General features: G+C 42.8%; 2 protein-coding genes across 6 annotated transcripts in view; both read left to right on the top strand.

Annotated features, from left to right (window-relative positions):
- Nucleotides 1–3,033: 3,033 nt before the first annotated feature.
- si:dkey-154b15.1 lies at nt 3,034–10,569 on the top strand. 3 transcript variants are annotated; one of them, XM_034236040.1, is made up of 4 exons: nt 3,034–3,093; nt 6,786–6,929; nt 9,170–9,261; nt 9,341–10,569. In XM_034236040.1, the coding sequence occupies exons 2-4, from the start codon at nt 6,806–6,808 to the stop codon at nt 10,502–10,504; spliced, it is 1,380 nt and encodes a 459-aa protein (XP_034091931.1). In that variant the 5' UTR covers nt 3,034–3,093; nt 6,786–6,805; the 3' UTR covers nt 10,505–10,569. The 3 variants fall into 3 exon arrangements, with proteins under 3 accessions (XP_034091931.1, XP_034091932.1, XP_034091933.1); XM_034236042.1 differs by lacking the exon at nt 6,786–6,929 and having other exon boundaries at nt 3,055–3,093; XM_034236041.1 differs by lacking the exon at nt 6,786–6,929 and having other exon boundaries at nt 3,052–3,093; nt 9,170–10,569.
- A 2,478-nt stretch (nt 10,570–13,047) lies between these two features.
- myo1g (myosin IG) overlaps nt 13,048–18,397 on the top strand; it is a 68,416-nt gene continuing 63,066 nt past the window's right edge. For 2 of the 3 annotated variants that reach the window (XM_034236004.1, XM_034236003.1), the window contains exons 1-2: nt 13,048–13,179; nt 17,450–17,546. In XM_034236004.1, coding sequence (XP_034091895.1) covers nt 13,170–13,179; nt 17,450–17,546 — 107 coding nt within the window. In that variant the 5' untranslated portion in view covers nt 13,048–13,169. The remainder of the gene's footprint in view (nt 13,180–17,449; nt 17,547–18,397) is intronic. The other variant, XM_034236005.1, reaches the window with a different exon arrangement.

Here is an 18,397-nt window from a genome sequence, read left to right as displayed (position 1 = left end):
TCAAAAACTACTCTAGCGAGGCCTTTAACCTAGAACTGGAGAGCCTGGACTGGTCAGATGAGCTCAGTGGTACACAAGTTGAAGAAACATGGCTTGGTTTCAAAAACAAATTCTCTGCAATACTCAATGATTTGGCCCCCCTAAGAACAACCAGGGTAAAAAATCGCGCTGAGCCGTGGATGCACTCTGGCATACTGACCGCCATGAAAACCAGAGACAAAAAATGCTCTGAGTTTCATAAAAGTCAGTCAATGCTTTCCAAAAGCACGAGCAGTGAACTCCAGGCCCACGTGACTGAACTCAAAATTGAAAGAAACAGACTAAGAAATGACGTAAGCTCCATGATCAAAACTGCCAAAAAGAATTTCATCAATGTCAAAACTGAGGAAAACAAAAATAAACCCCGTGAACTTTGGAAATTACTCAATAACCAGCTTGGCTGCAGTAAAAAACTCAAAACGAGATTTTCTAACTTAAACATAAAGACAGATAACAGGCTCATCACAGACAAACTGGTTGTGGCCAAGTACTTGAAATTTTTTTCACAAACATAGCCACAACTCTTGTAAATAAATTACCCTCCCACTCAGGGCTTTTTGGAGTAGATCACATCATGACCTACTACAAAAACCTAGGGGTACGCAAAGATGATTTCAGTCTAGCAAGGGTAACAACAGCAGAGGTACTCATTAAACTGAGCGCCCTCCAACCTAACAAGGCCACTGGCCACAACAATATCCCCTCCAAATTCCTCAGAGACACAGCAACCGCCATCTCACCAGTCATAGCTCACATAATTAACCTCTCCATAAAACAGGGAAAAGTACCCAAAGACTTCAAAATTGCAAGAGTAACCCCCCTGCACAAAAAGGGCAGCAAATTGGACCCAGGCAACTACCGCCCTGTTTCTATACTTACCTCCATCTCGAAAGTCATGGAAAAAATAGTATATGAACAGGTCGAAAAGTACCTCGCGGAAAAGAAACTAATCTATGCATTTCAATCTGGCTTTAGAACATCCCACTCCACTGACACATGCCTTCTTTATTTGAGCGACCACATCAAACAAGAGGTGGACGAGGGCAAGTACTGCGGCATGGTGATGCTGGACCTACAAAAGGCTTTCGACACTGTCAATCACCCCATTCTGATTGACAAGCTAAAAGCAATTGGTTTTGATAAACTATCGGTGAGCTGGATGCAATCCTACCTGGAGGGGAGAGAACAGATGGTGGAGGTAAACGGTACTCTGTCCCCCCCCCTCCCAGTGAGCTGTGGTGTTCCACAAGGAAGCATATTAGGTCCGTTACTGTTCCTAATTTATGTAAATGACATGTCGTCAGCATGTGACTGCAACTTGTTCCTGTTCGCGGACGACTCAGCCCTGCTGGTCTCTGACAGGAACAGGTTGCAGGTTGAAAAAACCCTCAGCTCCGAGCTCGGCAGAATCTGCACCTGGCTCGCCGATAATAAATTATCATTACACCTGGGTAAAACAGAGTCCATTCTCTTCGGTTCGAAACATAATCTCAGCAAATCCGACGACTTCTCAGTTGCAGTGGGCGACATTATTGTCACAAGTAAGAAGGAAATTACATACCTAGGATCTATTCTTGAGGCAAACCTCTCCTGTGACAAAATGGCATCCAATGTAATAAAAAAAGTCAATCAAAGAACTAGATTCCTATACCGGATCTCCTCTCTGGTAAACAAAAACACCCTGAAAACTCTGGCAGGAGCACTCATTCAAGGGTACTATGACTATGCTTGCACGTCATGGTACCATAGCACCTCCAAGGCGCTAAAAATAAAACTTCAAACATCGCAAAATAAACTGGTCAGACTACTGCTTGACCTTTCATCTAGAACCCACCTCACCTCTGCCCACTTTGACAACCTAGGATGGCTTAGAGTAGACGACAGAGTACAGCTACTTGCAATGGGCCTGGTCTACAAGATCCACTACACCTCTATGGTACCCATGTACATGTCAAAATTCTTCCCAAAGGTCAAGGAATACCATGATCATAACACCAGAGGGAGCTCCACAAATCATGTGAAACCCAGATTTGGCACAAAAAAGGGGGAATACACGTTTCGCAATTATGCCACATCAAGGTGGAACGCTCTTCCCACAACTGTAAAGGAAAGTAAAACTATACTTACCTTCAAAACCTCTCTTAAAGAGCACCTTCGGGGGAGAGCATTGCAAAACTGGCCCCGGTAATGGTACAAATCTCAACCTGTCGTACAATGGACAGATTCCCCCCCCCCATCTATGTATATACTCGCATTTTAGACTCTGTTACTAACTGTATATCTGTAGACTTGGTATGTCTTAAATGTCCGGTTAGGATGTATTAGAACGAAATCTAAAATGAAAATTGTAAATAAGCAATCTGTATGTAAAAAACCACCTGTATGTAAATTGTAAATAAGCCATCTGTATGTCAAATATGTCTTATATGTCTTAAATGATATGATGAATTGGAAATGGGGGACCCTGATGTAAACAAGACGAAAGTCTTTCTCTGGTCTGCATCCCCTTAACAATTGTATGTTTTGAGCTGTACTGTACTGTACCCAATATACAAGCTGTTAATAAACTTTTCAATCAATCAATCAATCAAAGCCTGAAGTTAATATCCTGTTAGTTCTCTGCCCAAAATGGCTTTACATAACGTGTTAGGTATACTCTGTAACGCTGTCAATATCCATGCGGTGTTAATATTCCACCGTGTGAAATTATTATTATTGAAAATAAAAAACATTTAGTTTTCACTCTGGTAACAAATGACTTCTGCTGCAGATTGAATGCATTGAATGCTCTTGCCTTTAAAGGTATTTGCTTAATAATAGTTACTGATATTTTTAGATTGAGACAGATAATTTGACAGTAACTATTGTATTTACTTTACAATAGAAATATCCATAAACTTGTATTTACTTAACTTGCGTAGAAAAAAAGTCGAAAAGGAAATGTATTTTACTGTCAAAATCATGAACTGTAAATCTGGACCGGAAGTGACGACATTGCTTTCGATTTCATCGCACTGGTGTCATGTCATGGAGATAACAGGAGTGAGTTTTAAAGTAAGTGATAGATCTATCAAAGCCCTTTTTAGTGTTAAGCCATTTATTTAGCCTGCTTTGCTGTGCGTTTGCCTTTACTGGAGTGAAGTGAAACACAGTTTGGGGGATGTTACTACGGTTCAATATACACAAGTTATTGCTTGATAAAGATCGTGCATTTTATCTGTAGCCTACTGACATGCGGCTTGACTCGGTTTTCAATCTGAATTAAGTCAAATTTCGTAAAGTTGCAGGAGTCCAAGAAACCCAATTTACCTGAAACGGAATTACTTTCACTTTCGATGAAACGGACTTTAAATCTCATGTTGCCTTGATGAAATATTAGTATTTACCCTTAAGTTAGACAAATTATTAAGACTGAAAAACGTTTATTTTAGCTATCATAGTGTGCAGATGGAGAAAAGGGGAAGCACGATTGAGTATTGCCGTCTACATACTCAACTAATGATCCTGCTTTCTACAGAATACATTTTGAAAACAATTATGAAAAGTATTATAGACATTACACTTTAAACAATAACATAAATTACCAAAAAAGAAACATCCAGGGTTGAATAAAATGTATATCTATTATCCAGAGGAATCATTTATTTCACTTTTTCCAGTTGGACAAAAAAAGAATATCAATAAGGAAATAGTGACAACTAGAGTATAATTTATTACGCTTTTACTTGTATGTTGTGGTTGATGCTTTTCTGCCTTTATAAACCTAAACTAAAGCCATCATTTCTTCTTTTCATTCTTATTAACCACTTTGTGGCTTTTATCGCCATCTGCTGGCCATCTTTAGGAGCTGCAATAATAAGTTCATGGTGGAACATGTTACATGTGGCCCTAAGTTATTTCCAGTGTCATATTTCAGCAGTGGCGAACCGTCAGGGCCTTCAAGGTATTCAGAGAATACCCTGGAACACTCAGATAAAACAAACAAAAAATCGATTTAATTATGTAAATAAAATGAATAAATGAGAATCGTATCTGTGTTGTTGATCTGTAATATTAGTGTTACGTTGATTTGTTTGTCTTGTCTTTCTCGGTCCATGCACTACGCATCTGAGTGGTTTTGTGTTAGAAAGAAAAAACAACCAATCAGATCTTGTTCTCGGTCTATGGGTAGAATATCTTTCAACCAAGGTATTCCATATCCTTGATAGAATGCCCTGGCCGTTACACTGAATGAGAGCATACGTTTGGATTGACAGTTTTGCAGGGGGTGTGTGTCTACAGATGGTCCAGTTGTGATAGACACGATTTGCTACTGTATTTCAGTATCAGTTCAGTGCATTTTTTAATTATATAATTATAATTCCTATGGAATACTTAGTTCTACCTGTCAGGCTCTTGACATATATACTGTATTCTTAAGTTCATATTGCATTACATTACATTGCATTTAGCTGACGCTTTTATCCAAAGCGACTTACAATAAGTGCGTTCGACCAACAAAATACAAACTTGAAGAAAACAGAATCATATAAGTACATCAGGTTTCATAGAGCAAAAACATTGTAAGTGCTACTCAACTGGCTTTAAGCCAGTCCTTTATTAGTATATAAGTGCTTTGTTAATAGTTCTATTGCTCGAAGTGGAGTCGAAAGAGATGAGTTTTCAGTCTGCGCCGGAAGGTGTGTAAGCTTTCTGCTGTCCTGATGTCAATGGGGAGCTCATTCCACCATTTTGGAGCCAGGATAGCAAACCCACGGGTTTTTGCTGATGGGAACTTGGGTCCCCGTCGCAGCGAGGGTGCAGCGAGCCGTTTGGTTGATGCAGAACGGAGTGCACGTGCTGGGGTGTACGGTTTAACCATGTCCTGGATGTAGGAAGGGCCAGATCCATTCGCAGCATGGTACGCAAGTACCATTGTCTTGAAGTGGATTCTAGCAGTTACCGGAAGCCAGTGGAGGGAGCGGAGGAGCAGCGTGGTGTGGGAGAATTTAGGAAGGTTGAAGACCAGACGAGCCGCTGCATTCTTGATGAGCTGCAGAGGTCGGATGGCACATGCAGGTAGACCAGCCAGGAGGGAGTTGCAGTAGTCTAGGCGTGAGATGACGAGAGCCTGGACCAGAACCTGCGTCGCTTTCTGGGTGAGCTGGGGACGTATCCTCCTGATGTTGTAAAGCGTGTATCTGCAGCAGTGGGTTGTAGCAGCTATGTTTGCAGTGAAGGACAGGTTGTTATCTAGGATCACACCCAGATTCCTTGCAGTCTGAGTCGGGGAAACAATAGAGGTGCCGATGTTGATTGTCAGGTCAAGAGTGGGACAATCTTTTCCCGGAAGGAAAAGCAGTTCAGTCTTGTCAAGGTTGAGCTTGAGGTGATGAGCAGACATCCACTGAGAGATGTCAGCTAGACAAGCAGAGATGCGTGCGACGACCTGGGTCTCTGAGCGGGGAAAGGACAGAATTAATTGGGTGTCGTCAGCGTAGCAGTGGTATGAAAAACCATGCAGGCTAATGACAGATCCGAGCGAGTTTGTGTACAAGGAGAAGAGGAGGGGACCAAGAACAGAGCCCTGAGGGACCCCTGTAGTTAATTGACAAGGGTCGGACTCCGACCCTCTCCAAGTAACCCTGTAGGTGCGGTCTTTGAGGTATGAGGTGATGAGGGAAAGTGCAGAGCCTGAAACTCCAAGTTCTTGGAGAGTGCGAAGGAGGATCTGATGATTCACCGTGTCGAATGCAGCAGACAGGTCCAAAAGGATGATGACAGAGGAGAGGGAGGCTGCTTTAGCAGTGTGCAGTTCCTCAGCAAGGAGGGCAGTTTCTGTGGAGTGACCTGCCTTGAAACCAGACTGGTGCGGATCCAGAAGGTTGTTCTGATGGAGATAACAGGAGAGTTGTTTAAAGACAGCGCGTTCAAGTGTTTTAGACAGGAACGGGAGTAGAGAGACAGGCCTGTAGTTTATAACATCAGACGGGTTGAGAGTGGGTTTCTTTAGGAGAGGGTTTACTCTTGCCTCCTTGAGACTGTTTGGAAAGTGACCAGAAGTTAGAGAAGTGTTGATGAAATGGGAGAGAAACGGTAGAATATCAGGAGCGATAGTCTGAAGGAGGTTTGAAGGGATAGGGTCCAGAGGACAGGTGGTAGGGCGGGCAGAGGTAATGAGGGTAATAACCTCACTTGGAGAGAGAGGGGAAAAGGAGGTTAGTGTGTTGGTGGAAGGAGGGTCTGGTGACCCAGCGGTGAGTAAAGGTGAGTCAGAAAAAGAAGAGCGAATATCATCAACCTTTTTTTCAAAGTGGTTAACAAAGTCGCTTGACAGAAGGGAGGAGGGTGTGACGACCCCTCCCCCCTTCTGCCTGGTGGTGCTCCCTGCCTTGCTGTCCTCTGGCAGGTACTGGGAGTGTTGTCCTGTTTGTGCCCGCCCATCTAGAGGCGGAGCCTCAAGAAGGTATAAAGGTTGCCCAGCTGCAAGGATCACTCTCTGATTCAGATCCTGGCATGCTGCAGCAACCTCAGCCTACAGCCTGTGTTAGGTTTGATGCACCCTCCAACATGCTACAACACCCTTCCACACACCCACACACTGCTCACACTACTAACAGTCTGATTCGTACATACACTATTCATCAGAGGTGTTTTTCTATAACCTGTTAAATAAACAGATATTTGGCATATAACTCTGTGTGGCCTCCCTATTTGTTCCAGCCTTGTGGCAGGTTGTAACAAGATGATCTGTATGCCCCCCATAGGCAGAGAAGGACGCACGCCCATGACCACTTCCCCTTGCAGCAGACTGGAGACTAATGTCAGTTTATGCTGTGGAGCAGAGAAGACGGTTAATCCCATCCCCCGGACCTCAACACTGGAACCGGTGTCTGTCTTAAGAGAGAAAGGTAACACAAAACAGCAATACCGGAAAACATAGCTTGCCTTGGACAGAAACACAACTGTGAGTAAGACCAGTTACTTAGACATAGAGTAAGATCAACCTGACCTATTTTCCCCTACAAAACTCAGAGTCAACCAACAAGCTGTGTGAACACTCCCTGACTGAAATAGGTCACCATGTCCTTTATCCAGCACCGGAAATGATCCCGGACGATCCCCCACTTGTTACAACCTGCCACAAGGCTGGAACAAATAGGGAGGCCACACAGAGTTAAATGCCAAATATCTGTTTATTTAACATGTTATAGAAAAACACCTCTGATGAATAGTGTATGTACGAATCAGACTGTCAGTAGTGTGAGCAGTGTGTGGGTGTGTGGAAGGGTGTTGTAGCATGTTGGAGGGTGCATCAAACCTAACACAGGCTGTAGGCTGAGGTTGCTGCAGCATGCCAGGATCTGAATCAGAGAGTGATCCTTGCAGCTGGGCAACCTTTATACCTTCTTGAGGCTCCGCCTCTAGATGGGCGGGCACAAACAGGACAACACTCCCAGTACCTGCCAGAGGACAGCAAGGCAGGGAGCACCACCAGGCAGAAGGGGGGAGGTGTCGTCACAAGGGGGAAGGGGCTTTGGGGGGGTCCAGGAGGGAGGAGAAGATGGAAAATAGTTTATTGGGATTGGAATAGGAAGATTGGATCTTATCTTGAAAGAAAGTGCTTTTTGCCTGAGAGATCGAAGCAGAGAAAGAGGAGAGGAGAGCCTGATAGGTTAGGAGGTCGTCTTGGTGTTTGGATTTCCACCGTTTCCGCTCTGCTGCCCGAAGGACGGTTCTATTAGCACGCAGTGCGTCACTAAGCCAGGGAGCAGGAGGGGACTGACGAGCCTGCCGAGATGTGAGAGGACAGAGAGAGTCCAGAGAGGATGAGAGAGTAGAGAGGAGAGTTTCTGCAGCAGAGTTTGGAGGTAGGAGTTGGAACGAGTCAGAGGAAGGGAGGGCTGAGAGCACCGATGAGGCAAAGGTAGAGGGGGAGAGGGAACAAAGGTTACGGCGGACAGGTGCAGGATGAGAAGAGATTAGTTTGTTATGTTTGGAAAGGGGTAGAGAGAATGAAATGAAGAAGTGATCGGATGTGTGGAGCGGGTTTACAGAGAGGTTAGAAGTAGTGCAGTTCCTTGAGAATATGAGATCAAGGACATTGCCAGCTTTATGAGTTGGTGGGGACGGAGACAGTGAGAAAGCAAAGGCGGTTAACAAAGATGTTAGTTCGTCTATCTTCCCTGTCTGGAGGTTGAAGTCTCAGAGAAGTACAGCGGGAGGGCCAGTTTCAGGGATGTGTGAGAGGAGATGATCTAATTCCTCCAAGAAGTCCCCCAAGGTGCCTGGTGGACCGTAGAGAACAACAATGGTTAATTGTATAGGATGGGTTACTGTGACGGCATGGAATTCAAAGGTGGAAGGAGTGAAGTTAGGTAGCTTGAAGAGGGAAAAGCTCCATTTGGGAGAAAGCAGGAGACCAGTGCCACCTCCTCTGCCAGTGGGTCTGGGTGTATGGGAGAAGGAATATGCTGTGGAGAGAGATGCTGGGGTGGATGTGTTGGATGGAGTAATCCACGTCTCAGTGAGAGCAAGGAAATCCAGAGACTGCAGGGAAGCGTAGCCAGAGATGAAGTCAGCCTTAGGAACAGCTGACTGGCAATTCCACAGGCCGCCTGAAACTAGATGTTGGATCTCAGTGGAGCATGTGGGATAGACGAGAGCAGGCCGGTTATATCGATTACGAGATATACAGGGCCAGTGATAATTGCGAGAAGACACATAAACAGGAATGGAGAAAATACACATGATTATAGCATGAGGGGCTAAACAACCAAATAAAAAATAAAACACCAGCGATACTTAGTTCAATCAAAGTAGGATTTGCCTCCTCTTTGCCACCCTTGTGACTCCAGCAGGACTCTATTGTCTTTGTCAGTCTTACTCCAGCAGGACTCTATTGTCTTTGTCAGTCTTACTCCAGCAGGACTCTATTGTCTTTGTCAGTCTTCGTCTGTCTGACGCTGAAGCTGACGCTCCAATAATAATAGTAGTGTTATGGTCATTTTTGTTTTTCAATACATTATACACAACATAAAAAAATGGCTACATTCACTGGACGCTTATTTTCATTCCTATATTAGAATGCTGGTTGAGGTCAGTCATTCTTTAAACTGATAATAATAATTCAAAAAATTATTTTTCACAGTTGCTGCTCCAGTCCTGCCTAAATGCTCCCATGTATTGGAGGTGAATTGGCAACAATATCATCTAACAGTCAAATCCTCTGAACATCCTCAGGTAACCGAACATTGATTACACATTATCCATGTTGTGTCAGCTCAGATTCAAAATTGCCTTTTTTCCCACCCTCTCTCAGATGGATTTACCAGTGGAGGCAACAGTACATTTGAACCTTTTCCCCAATGAGGCGGAGGTGATAGAACTACTCCAGTCACATGGCTTTAGTTTGACGTATCTGAGTCAAGACCAGGTGCGTGTGAAGGGGTCGTTTCTGAAACTCAAAGCTGTGAAGGCCTCTCTGGAGCAGATTGTTAAATCAGACAGTAAGACGGACATCGTTCCGGTCCCAAAAGCCTCCTATGCTTCCTCTGGAGCCGTTTCCAAACACTACCCCCGAAACAGCTCAGTGTCCAATGCTAACAGAAGCCGAGACAAGCCTCCGTACTCTTCTCCATCTTCACCCTCCTCCTCCTCGCCTCCGTCATCTCCAAACAAACTTCCAAGCTCACAATACAAAGCGTCTCCTTCTCCAGAACCAGATCAGCGCAGCTCATTCAGTCCTCGAAGTGAGTCATTTATCGTCGATGAAGATGTGTTTAGGTACGCAGATCGGCTCAGGAAAAGAGACATTGATGGCATCGTGGAATGCCATAATGTCAGAATGGTGGTAGTAAAAGTAGGCGATAGCGCCAGCATCACTCTACATGGGAAGAGCGCGAGAACAGCGGTCGGTAAACTACAGAGCCTCCTGGATGATCTCAACCAATCACTGCGCACACAGGAAGTCCTTCTAAAGGACATGGATCAAGAAGGCAGGGTGCTTTTAGAGAAGATCAAGAAAGACAGAAACATTTACAACTCAGTGCTCGTATGTCCCATGGACGTCAAACTTCGCCTGATTGGACCGTCCCGTGAGAGCCACGATTTAAAGCACATACTCTTACGGAGGCAGAGGGAGCAGTCACGACATCCAGAGAGGACGTCGGTCACAATAGAGAATAGGAGGAGCAGCTCTCTGCCACCGGTCAGTCACAAGAACGCCAGAGATAGGGGGGGCGTCGACACGTCATATCCTTACGCAGATGAGGCAGGTTACTCTCCTTCAAGGTACCAGGACGAGGAGCTGGGAGCTGCTGGTTGCTTTGGTGGAGCTTCAATGGATACAAGACGCCCTGAATCCAGAAGATACGCCCCGAAAGAAAGGGTGCAAAAGGAGGAAGAGAAAAGTCCTAAATCACCTAAGAAAGCCTGGAACAGTTTAAAGGGAAAGTTTATATCTTTATGGAAAAAGAAAAGATAAGGAGTGAAGTTTTGTAAATGAGGTAGAAAGACCATGCTACCTTATCATACATTTTTTTTACACTATTATGTGTCTTAAAAGCCGTTATTTGTCTTATGGAGTCTGCAGTTGCACTACATGAGAACTGGATTTGTATGGGGACATATTTGTACCGCTGAGTTTACTTTCACAATAGAGATTGATTGTAAGGCTATTGTAGCATAGCGCCATCTGCTGGTTTGTTCAGTTTCCGTGGTTCAATATCACGAGACTGACGTGTATTGATGCTGTCTCCTTTTATTGGTAGTGATACATTATAGCCTTGAAAATGAAATGATTTACTAAAATTAGTAGGGATGCACGATAATTATCGGTCCGATATTAGGAATTATGACGTCATCCCGATAAACCCGATACCAGTATTAATAGCCCCGATAATATACAATATATTTTTTGGGTAAAAAAAAAGAAAAAAATACTGCGGTGTGGGTGGATTGGGATGAGGGGCGCTTGTTTTTCACTCGGCTCCTCCCGTTTTGCCAGTACTGTGGTATTAGTGGTTTAGGAAGAGGGGAGTTTTTCACAAATCCAGCGCTCCCTAACTCATGCCTGGCTGTGACGTAAATGGTGTGCGGCCGTGAAGCCAGGACAGTAAACAAACATGTCGTCGGTGGTATGGGCGTTGGAGCTATGTGCAACTCAAGGCATATGCTCGAACCGGAGCTGCCTGGACGCTGCAATCATGTTGCGCACTATCCGTGCTGAGTGTGCTGACTTTTCGTACAATGTCCCACTGTCTGGCTTCCTGCATAAAGTCAAGTGCTCGGCGCAGTTGTGGCGAAATGTCGCTCCTCTGTTTTCATTTAAACAGCTCCGTATATCCGTTAGCGCAGCTAGCTAGCACCAGATGCTAACAACAACAATGCACGTAAGGTCTCTCTCTCGCTCGCTCGGGCCACACATACACACACCCTCCCGGTCCTCCAGATGGCCAGTCGGTGCCTGCCGGTGAGTGTGGAAGTGTGGTCTGCCACAAGCAGGCGGCAGGAGCGGGGCTGTCAGCATCAGCTTGTAGATGGTATTTTAAACTCGATGCGCTCTGAAACTACGGGGCGGCCGAGGAAAAAAAATACACATGCGTTAATCGCGTTCAAATAATTAGTGGCGTAAACATTTTTTTATTATCGGTTATCGGTATCGGTTTTGAGAAGCAGGAAGTTATCGGTATCGGTTTCAAAAAAACAATATCGTGCATCCCTAAAAATTAGTATTTTTTAATTAGCATTGTTTCAGTTCAGTTTCCAAAAGCATATCATTTTTATTGACATTTTCACTGTTCATTTTAATTTTAATTTCAGTTTTATAATCACTGTTGTACACAGATACTGTACCAATATACCGGATTGTGATAAACAAAAAATAACCGTTAATATAAGACATGCAAATATGGGTTGGGATCTGTTGTCCTTTTAATCATCTCTTTAAAAGGATTGTTGTTGAAGTGTAACATTTAAATCAAAAAGTCAGATTGATAAATATCATGCAATGTACTGATTTAGACTTTGACACTATTATTATTAGATTTTTTTAAATATATTACATTCAAATAATCGATCAATATTGTATCTTCAAACTCTCCTGCACTGAAAACAGTTATTTAACTGGCAGCTCTCGCACCATTTTGTTTAATTATTGCTTTTCTCTTGCACTATACATGTTTGTATTAAACAGAATGGCTAAAATATAATGGAAAACTGAAGAATCTATTTGGGTTTTTAAAACACTGACCAATAAAGTGTTTTCAGATTTTGATAATGAGATTTATGTGTTTTTGCAATGTTTTTTGGTTATTTTTTCAGCCGTAACGTAAACATATTTTAATGAATTGATGTGAAAGGAGAGTAGACCAAAGAAGAACAGATTCAGGGGCGGATAAACAACACTACTTATGTTAACATTGCACAATACAGCATTTGCCTCACCGGAGTGTTTGGGTTACAGTTTGCATTTTAAGATCTTGTCACTGCCTTTCTGTTGTTGTTTCGGTAACACCTGAAGGCACCATCTATCTTCTAGATCAGTGCTTCTCAAAGTGTGGTCCGCGGACCACTGGTGGTCCGTGAGCGCCCCCTAGTGGTCCGCGGACCACTGGTGGTCCGTGAGCGCCCCCTAGTGGTCCGTGAGCGCCCCCTAGTGGTCCGTGAGTATATTGGTAAAATTTCACAAATTTATTTAAGTTTTTCGCACTCTCGCGGGAATATCTCCGCAATGGAACGAGCTTAAGTTTCACTTTTGATTGCATGATATAGCCCAGATAAGCACCTTCATCACACATGTTGCCACTTGTTTGTACAATTTTCAGGCGATTTGTAAAAAACGATGTGTTTTTGGATATTTGTGGAGTTAGGTGGTCCGCGAGTGTTTTTTTATTGGTTAAGTGGTCCTTGGTATGAAAAAGTTTGAGAAACACTGTTCTAGATGGAGACAGAAACAGGCGTGAGAGGAAGTGAAATAGTGTCAGACTCTGGACTGAAGTCACACTGAGAGAGGAAGTTCCTCTGGCTGATGAGGATGTAACTGGGTTTTTAGAGGAAGGGTAACTGGAGTTTGGCGGGATATTGTACCCTTAAACGATGTTAAACTCACTTTAGAGTTAACAAAAAAGAACAGGCTTTCAAGATATCAGATGCTCTACGGTAGGTAGATATTTTAAATTATTTCTGAATGTTTCAGTTTGATGGTCTCTAGGAGCCTTTACTGGTCTTGTCAAATGTTCTAATGAATGCTGTTATGCATTAAAGAGTCCATTAAAACAGGGCTGCACCCGTGACAACAATTATGAGTAATAACAATTGAGTTAGTATTTGTCTGTTGCCATGGTATCCGAAAGCACAGTACTGCTTTCCATCATAACAGCGCCAAACCAGGACTTCCTATTTGGAGGGTTTGCCTAACAATTAAAGGTTTAGTTTATAAAATGACTCCAAATATTTAGCATCAAAGTTCAGTCTTGACTTGAAATTGTGGATGGATTGACATGCATCTCATGGATGTCCATATTGGATTGTAGGGATGCTCCGATCGCCAATTTCGGGGCCGATCGCCGATCACCGATCGCCGGAATCAGTATCGGCCGATAGCGATCGCCGATCCGATCGAGTGGGCGGGGCCTAAATGGAAGATTTAAACATCACTTTAAATCTTCCATTTAAAATGATGTTTAAAACTCAGTTAATGGGGCTCATTCACTGGAGCTTCCACAAACAACAATCAACTTAATTATTACATTCAAATGATGTACATTATTCAAGTTTACATTCACTTTGGATAATAACACGGGAGAAATTAGCGGAAGCGCTCTCTTTTCCTCTCTCCCTCTCCTGACAGCCTGTCAGTATCTCATGCAGCTCACTGATCCAGTAATGAGTGACCCGACAATGAAGAATAAATATATTTATAATAACTAGTTTAGCTTGTTCCAGAGGTAGCCTAGATAAAATAGCTAAGTGTGTTAGGTCTAACTCTGGTACGTCCACACAGCAGCTTTTCAAAAATCTTGAAAATCTTGGAGCTGGGCGTGTCTGAAAGCTTGGGGATTTTTTGCGAGCAACGCGACCAACAACCAATCACATGAATCTCCCGCCCCCGACATACAAAGCAAAAAAACCCGGGGATTTTATGCGAGCAATATATATATATATAAACTCCCCAAACAGGCGAAAACTTACCAGTTTCACCCACTGTCTCTGCCACCTCCCTCCATGCCTGGTTCCTCCGGTTTGTATCCCGTTAATAGTTCTGGTCGTAAAGAACCGGGTGATTTGCTACCGTAATTTCTCGTTTGGAATATGAGGAAATGAACTGCGGTCTGGTTCTCCCTGTGTGTGTGTTTCGCTGCGCTTACCTGTCCGGCGGGCGGAGCTGCAGGATTTCTGCTTCACACACGTTGCATACCGCTATTTTACTGTCTTTTTCGGACACCTTAAAATAATGCCAGACCGGTGAAGCCATTTTGGCGAGCTTGTTTTGCCGCTCACAGAGAAAAGTGTCATGTATTTTACGTCATGCGATCGGCTCTCGCGATCGGCATCTTTAGAGAGCACCGATCGATCGGTAGAGAGTGAGTATCGGCCGATATCGATCGGTGACCGATCGATCGGAGCATCCCTATTGGATTGTGTTTGTTTAACAGTCATGGAGATAGATCGTTTGACGTTGTAGCTCAATCAGTACTTTTTGTCTACTAGCATCAAAGTACATTTTTAGTAGCTTTATATAAACTCAAAGTCTACAGAGTTTTCAACTGTGTCTGCTGTAAGCCCTGGTCAAATCTGGAGAGTGGCCTGTACATTGGGATTGCCCAGCAATACAAACCTTCAAAGGGCCCCATTTTGAGGTTCATATCAGTATGTAGTGTTTCTACTGGGACATGTCTCCATGCTCTAATGTTTAAAAAGCTCTTTATTGTTCTCATACTGCCTGTGCTGCAGCACCTCTTTTCACCCTCTGTCTGAAACCAGAGCCCAGTCTGCTCTGATTGGTTAGCTGGCCAGCTCTGTTGTGATATAATACATGATACAAATATGTACCTTTAGAAAAAAAGGACGAAACCATTTCATTTCCAGATAGTGGTTCATGCTGCCGACTGCTTTCATAGGGACAAGTAATCCAGTTGAAAGTGTTGGTGTACAATTATTATTTATTCTGTGTTCCTTTGAGTGCCACAAATGATATGCAGTTAACTTTTCCTGATTTTAATGGAAGCAAAACCTGCACAAAGAAAATTCAAAATGGCTTAATACAATAAGAAGTATTTCATTAATAATTAAGAAGATGTTTTTTTTTTCTTACAGTTTTTAGACAAACCAAGCCTTGATATTTAAACTGAAAGGAGCGCCATAAACATGAAGGGTGATCATCTAACAGTGAGAGATTCTGACAGTGCCGTCATCTCGTAACTTTAAAAAAAAAAAAAGGTTATACCAATAGCTGCTCATCCTTAGCCCTCACAAACAGACACAACAGTCATAACAAGTGTGGCTAATGATGTCAAAACCCTTCTGAGTCACAAGCTGAGTCATCCTGTGTTTGGAAATCTAAACACACTGCGGAAACATGTTGTTTTCAAGAACGGCCAGCAGCTGACGAGAAGTGAAATTGACCTTAACACATAGCTGATAGGTATAAGAATTACAGGGGAAATCATAAATCAGTTTACTGATTTGAACAATGTTTTTCAGTTTAGTTCTAACGTTCCCTTTATATACTGAACACCTCTTACTGATGCAGAGAAAACATGGTTTCTAGAGCACATGGTCCCAGGAAAGAAATTAGCTTGATGGTTGTAACAGAAAAAACGTTTTTAGCATTTGTTTTCATCACCTTAGTAACCAAGAAAGATAGGCAATTGAGATCATAATTAGTCCAAAAAGGAGGACATGATAGAAAATGCCACATAAAGGACCAATTTGTTCTGGAACTATTGGCAGAAATGAAATGTAACTATGTTTTTATGAGTGTATAATCACCTGAGACTAAGTAGGTTTTTATTATGGTGTAACGTCTTGTTTCTACAGTAGCTTAGAGTGGGAACTATCTGGCTTTAGGGAGGGCCTGTTTTGCTTTACCTGAACTGTATGTTGACATTACATTTAGTTGAGCAGTTTATCCAAAGCAACACACTTGAGTAACTGCACATTATGCTAAGGATGGCCTCTGAGCTAGGCGAAGGTCCTGGAAGACAACATGGCGTCACCAATGTCTTGTAAATTGAGGGGTAAGCAGAGAGGTGCTGTCCCTTTAAATCCTTGTTAATGCTATGTTTATTTTAAAGTGTGTGAGTACCAGTGAACCTAATATATATTTAAGGCTGAACACCCGTGTCCTTGTTTACCTTTTTCTTTTAATTGCTGGCCTCTGAACTGCAAGAGAGCCCTCATGCACTTCACAATTCCAGCTGGGCAGCGAAATTGCCAGTATGCCCTGCGATTCGGGACAGTGCAACAAGGCCAACACATGAACAGTGTTCCTTACATGGAAATAAAGATCCAGTATGCCTTGAAAAGTTCTTGAAAGTGTTTAAAGGAAAAGGTTGTGAAATATAATTTTAGATATCAACTCTGTATTACTCAGCATTTCCGTACACTCTCTGTACTATATCACACACACTTAGATCTACATTTACAAGTCATGACAAGACCTTTTGGCTCCAGCACTCAAAAAACGGATTTTCCAAATGTACTGAAAAAACTGAAATGTTGACTTCAATTAAATGTGTTATGTCAACAGATTTCACACAACTGTATTAGGTTAGTTGTAAGCAAAATGATTTAAGTTGACATAAAATGTAATACTTAATACAGCCATGTTACATTTGTTGACATAATACATCTATTTAAAGTCAATGTTTCAGTTTTGTCAGTGTGCATGGAGTTGGGAACCTCTTATTTGGGGGAAGTCCCTATGGGACACGTTGCACTGCCAATGCAAAGTTAAAAAAGGAAATGCCAAGATCCTTCCCAGGAGATAAAGGCCATTTTCTAACCCCAAATATGCCAAGTTAACAGCACTTGTTTGGCAGCGTGACAGATGTGGGTTCTGGGAAGAGAAGATACACACAAAAAAACTTTAGAGTTTTGAAATGTTTTGTGGCAGGAAGAGAGACATAGATGAGGAGGATGCAGAAGTGGTGTGAGTTCTTAAAGATAGCCTCCTGCTATTTATACAGATGTGAGTGAGGCGAGGGTTGATTGACGGGTGACGTGCTGTAGCTTGTAGACCACAGCTCTCAAATAAGCACACCCTCAAATCTACCATCGAGTTCACCACGCCCTCAGCACACACACACTACACACTACCGGCCCAAGAAGGCAACCATACTTCTCTTTCTTCTTCCTAGAAGCGGCTTTCTGGTCCTCTCAGTCCTGTACGTTTTGTTTTCTAAGTGTGTTTGTTGAACGAGGACAGGGATGGCGGAGCTGGAGGGCCTGGAGTTTGGGAAGTCAGACTTTGTGCTGCTGGATGAGGTCACCATGGAGCAGTTTATGGAGAATCTGAAGCTGAGGTAAGATATAGTGTTAGACAGGAGGAAGTGAGGGGAAGCAGCTGGTTGTCAGAGATGCAAAGGGTAACGCTTCATTCATTCATTCCTCACAAGGAAAACGGCTTGTTTCTTTGGTATTTCTGATCAGATATGTGTAAAGAAATATAGATTTAGGTGTAAGTCTCTGATCTCTTAAACGTACGAAATATGTCACAGAAACAGTTAATTAACAGGTTGACGTTATCATTATGAATGTTCTTTTTACAAGAGGACATCAAGATGACATATAAGGGTAAAAAAGGCAATGAGTCATTTCTACATTTCCCACTCACCCAGGGTTCAGATATGAACGTGTAGTGGATGTGATCATCACCACAGTGGCTGTCATCAGAAACACATGAAGCACATGGCAGTAATGGAACATTACCAACTACATGTATATAAAACAGCTAGTGTAAGCAAACTTGTTGAAGTTAATGTAACTTTGATTTTATTTCGTGACTCTTTCTTGGTGTGAAGCTTTGAGGATTTGACACTGTTCCAGACAGTGTCCATTCTCGCTTCCTCTGTGTCTTTCGCATCCACCAACATGTCAAACAAGATCAAACAAGCTCTAGATTTAGAAAAACTCTTTACTCTCTAACTTAACATGTTACATGTTGTGACTGAGGCTTGGTGTGTGTTCCATGTTTGGTTTTCACATAATGTCTATAGAGTTTCATCACACACAGCTTGATCAGACTTGTTAGGTAACAGAGGCAGGTGCTTAGGTTTGCGCTGATGTGTGCCTAATTGAATGAACTGCTCTACATTTTCCTACATCTGAGATCAGGTGTTTGGATTCCTGTTTTTGCATTTGCACTGTTTTCCTT

The sequence above is a fragment of the Gymnodraco acuticeps genome, unplaced genomic scaffold (assembly GCF_902827175.1).
Source record: "Gymnodraco acuticeps unplaced genomic scaffold, fGymAcu1.1, whole genome shotgun sequence".
In the NCBI taxonomy this organism is placed as follows: Eukaryota; Metazoa; Chordata; class Actinopteri; order Perciformes; family Bathydraconidae; genus Gymnodraco; species Gymnodraco acuticeps.
The sequence above is the reverse complement of the archived record's forward strand: the minus strand, read 5'-3'. Positions and strand labels throughout refer to the sequence as shown.

Coding starts and splice junctions, on each gene's coding strand:
- si:dkey-154b15.1 (XM_034236040.1), top strand. CDS start 6,806: ATGACCACTTCCCCTTGCAGCAGACTGGAGACTAATGTCAGTTTATGC. Junction 6,930..9,169: donor GTCTGTCTTAAGAGAGAAAG/GTAACACAAAAC, acceptor TATTTTTCACAG/TTGCTGCTCCAGTCCTGCCT. Junction 9,262..9,340: donor AATCCTCTGAACATCCTCAG/GTAACCGAACAT, acceptor ACCCTCTCTCAG/ATGGATTTACCAGTGGAGGC.